Source organism: Macrobrachium nipponense, chromosome 28, assembly GCF_015104395.2.
Source record: "Macrobrachium nipponense isolate FS-2020 chromosome 28, ASM1510439v2, whole genome shotgun sequence".
Lineage (NCBI taxonomy): Eukaryota > Metazoa > Arthropoda > Malacostraca > Decapoda > Palaemonidae > Macrobrachium > Macrobrachium nipponense.
The window spans coordinates 14,663,989-14,666,816 of NC_087217.1; the positions used below are offsets into that span (position 1 = coordinate 14,663,989).

The 2,828-nt window shown below is 32.5% G+C and overlaps 1 protein-coding gene across 1 annotated transcript in view; it reads right to left on the reverse strand.

Moving 5' to 3' along the window:
* Positions 1 to 229: 229 nt before the first annotated feature.
* LOC135201446 (uncharacterized) overlaps positions 230 to 2,828 on the reverse strand; it is a 5,498-nt gene continuing 2,899 nt past the window's right edge. The window contains exon 4 of the mRNA XM_064230395.1: positions 230 to 545. Coding sequence (XP_064086465.1) covers positions 327 to 545 — 219 coding nt within the window. The 3' untranslated portion in view covers positions 230 to 326. The remainder of the gene's footprint in view (positions 546 to 2,828) is intronic.

A 2,828-nucleotide genomic window follows, 5' to 3' on the forward strand; every position in this document is an offset into this window, starting at 1 on the left:
TAGTTTTAGATAAATACTAGTAACTCGATAGCAAAGTTTATTGAAATTTAGAAATAAATATTTTGAGAGATAGTTTTACAACGTGTTTAGTAAGAGGTAACTCGCACAACATCACCCTTTATAGGATTTTAATTAAAAGATAATTCTAGCCTTGCTGATTCCTCTAATACCTCCTTCAAATTATGAGTTGTTGTAGTGAATTAGGTAAATTTTATTAATCCCATCATTGTTATTCTCTTGGTTTGAGCAGTGAATACCCTTCTGTGTACCGTTTCTTAATTCAACAACAGAAAACTTTCTTTTCACTATCCCTCATATTCCACCTTTCATAGCGCCTTGGTTAGGTACGAGATAAATGTGGTCCCGTTACTCCTCAAAAACTCCATGTCTAGAACAGGGCAACCCCTCTCGTCTGTCAGCGTGTCGAGTTCCTGCCTGTGGACCTCTTGGAAGCCCAGTTTCTTGGAGATGTGGTATGTGATGATGTTTGTTGCTTGAATGGACGCCACATCACAGCCTATCTCTCTTCCTTTCTCCTCACTCAGCTGGGGGATTAATAGCGAAAGATGAATAATTTAAACAAGGAAGACGACGAGCTTTGATCCTATTTCTTCTGTTCAACAGACACCAGCGATTAAGACTAATAATATATGAGTCGCTCATAACTAACAACGGCAGTAATGAATCAACAGCCAAGGAAGAGACAAAGAAAGAAAACTGCAGGTCTTAGTTTTGTCTTCTGCAACTTTACCTCTCATCTCATCCCAAGTGTCCTTGGGATAACATGGAGGTCATAATCTAAAACTGCCTTTTTTCTATCATTTCTGTCTGGTTAGCGTCACTGTTGTTCCTCCAAATGCTACAGTGTGTTGGATTGTTTCTTATTATTAGTCTCCGTAAACAATTATTTCTATTGAAAAAATCACAAAAGTAAACACACAGTAAATTCCAATGTTTAAATTTCGCCTTCGGGCTCGCCTCTTTGAATAAAGTACCAGATGCGTCTGAATATTCTCATATTTTCTGAGAATGTTTGTGTGATGCAAAGAAGTAACAGTGAATACAGTGCAAAGCTTGTTTTGTTTATGTGTCCTCTTCCAACCTTTCTGTACTGTCAAAAATCTTTCTTACAGAAACCGGATAGTGATGCAAGATGTGGACGGGAAGAATATTGTCAAACATACATTAATAATATATATATATATATATATATAAATATAAAATATAAATATAAATATAAATATAAATATAAATATATATATATATATATATATATATATATATATATATATATATATATATATCTGCTTTACATGTTTCGAACTGCGCGAATTCGCAGAGATGCAAATTTTTTGTCAGAACATAACTAATTGACATTCACAATTTGTTCACAGACACGTGCCATTTCCGAAATCCTCGACAGACCTTGCAGAAATGTTTATGCTTAATTTATGAAATACTTTGTAAGTTTTTATGCTTTTATGTGGAAAATGTGTATGAAAAGTATATTTTTATTTTTGTACATGCATAAATATGATACAAAGTTAATTACAGAATGCACAGTTAGAGTACTTTTACAAGATGTGATATCCATTCTCAAAGATACTGTTTGTTTAATTTTTGCCGTAATTTATAAGTTATCGTGCTTTCAGGTACGAAATCGGTATGGAAAAATAGTATTACTTATATTTTTTTTACATAAATATGATACAAAGGCATTACTGTTACTGTATTATGCCAAGTTTTACTACACATGACCTCGAGATGTGGTTGTTCATTCAAGCTGGGTCGATAAAACATATCAGAAACATTTAGTATCATTCTGTGGAAATGACTTCGTTAACTCCGGAGGCAGGTGCTGGTGCATCTATTACATACATGGAATTACAGCATATACAGTTAATGTCCTTTTACCATATGTGATACCCATTGGCAAAGTTACTGTACTTTTCAAAGGTGTGATACCCCTGCAGAAAGTTTATTTATTTATTTATTTTTTTTTTAGTATTTTATAGGTTTCCGTGCTTTTACTTGTAAAATCGGTATGAAAAAGTTTAGATTATTTTTTATTACAGTCCTATATTTTTAATGTTCATTTGTGTTTATCTCACCCTCTCTCTCTTTCTCTCGTTCGTAGTTAACCCTCACAGATATTTATAGTTTATTTTTTTAATTTACGCCTTTACTTGTACAGTGCATAATTTTAGATTGATTGAATTTTACCTGTACCCTCCACGAACATTAAGTACATGCTTTCTTTATTTAATTGAATTGTGTATTTTCGTTATGACTGTGACCTAAAGTTTACCTAATGCAAAGAAACCGACTTTTGCTCTGACTAAAAAAAAAAAATGACATCCCATGAATTAAGGTTAAATTTAGTATACGTACACAACTACTGTAAATGCACTAGTGAGGTAAATACAATACCCATTGCGATACCGTACTCTATATTTACCTCAACCATTTGTTTCTTTTTTAAAGGTAATGTATTAAGCTAAATTTTAGATGAAGTTACAATAACTTCAATTTCACTTAAAAGTTAGCTTAATACTTTGGGTGCACGATTAAGATCATTTTTACTGTTTAAACTCTAGAAATAGGCATTTATTACTGACTGCGCCAAACTTACGTGAATCTTCGCCTTATGCGAGTGGTTCTGGAACACACACACACACACACACACACACTCACACGCACATAAACACACACATATATATTTTGTATATATATATATATATATATATTTATTTGTTATATTGTTTATATATAGTTTGAGTGTGTGTGCTTTAACAGAAAAATTAGGGAGGGTTTTGAAAAATGTATTC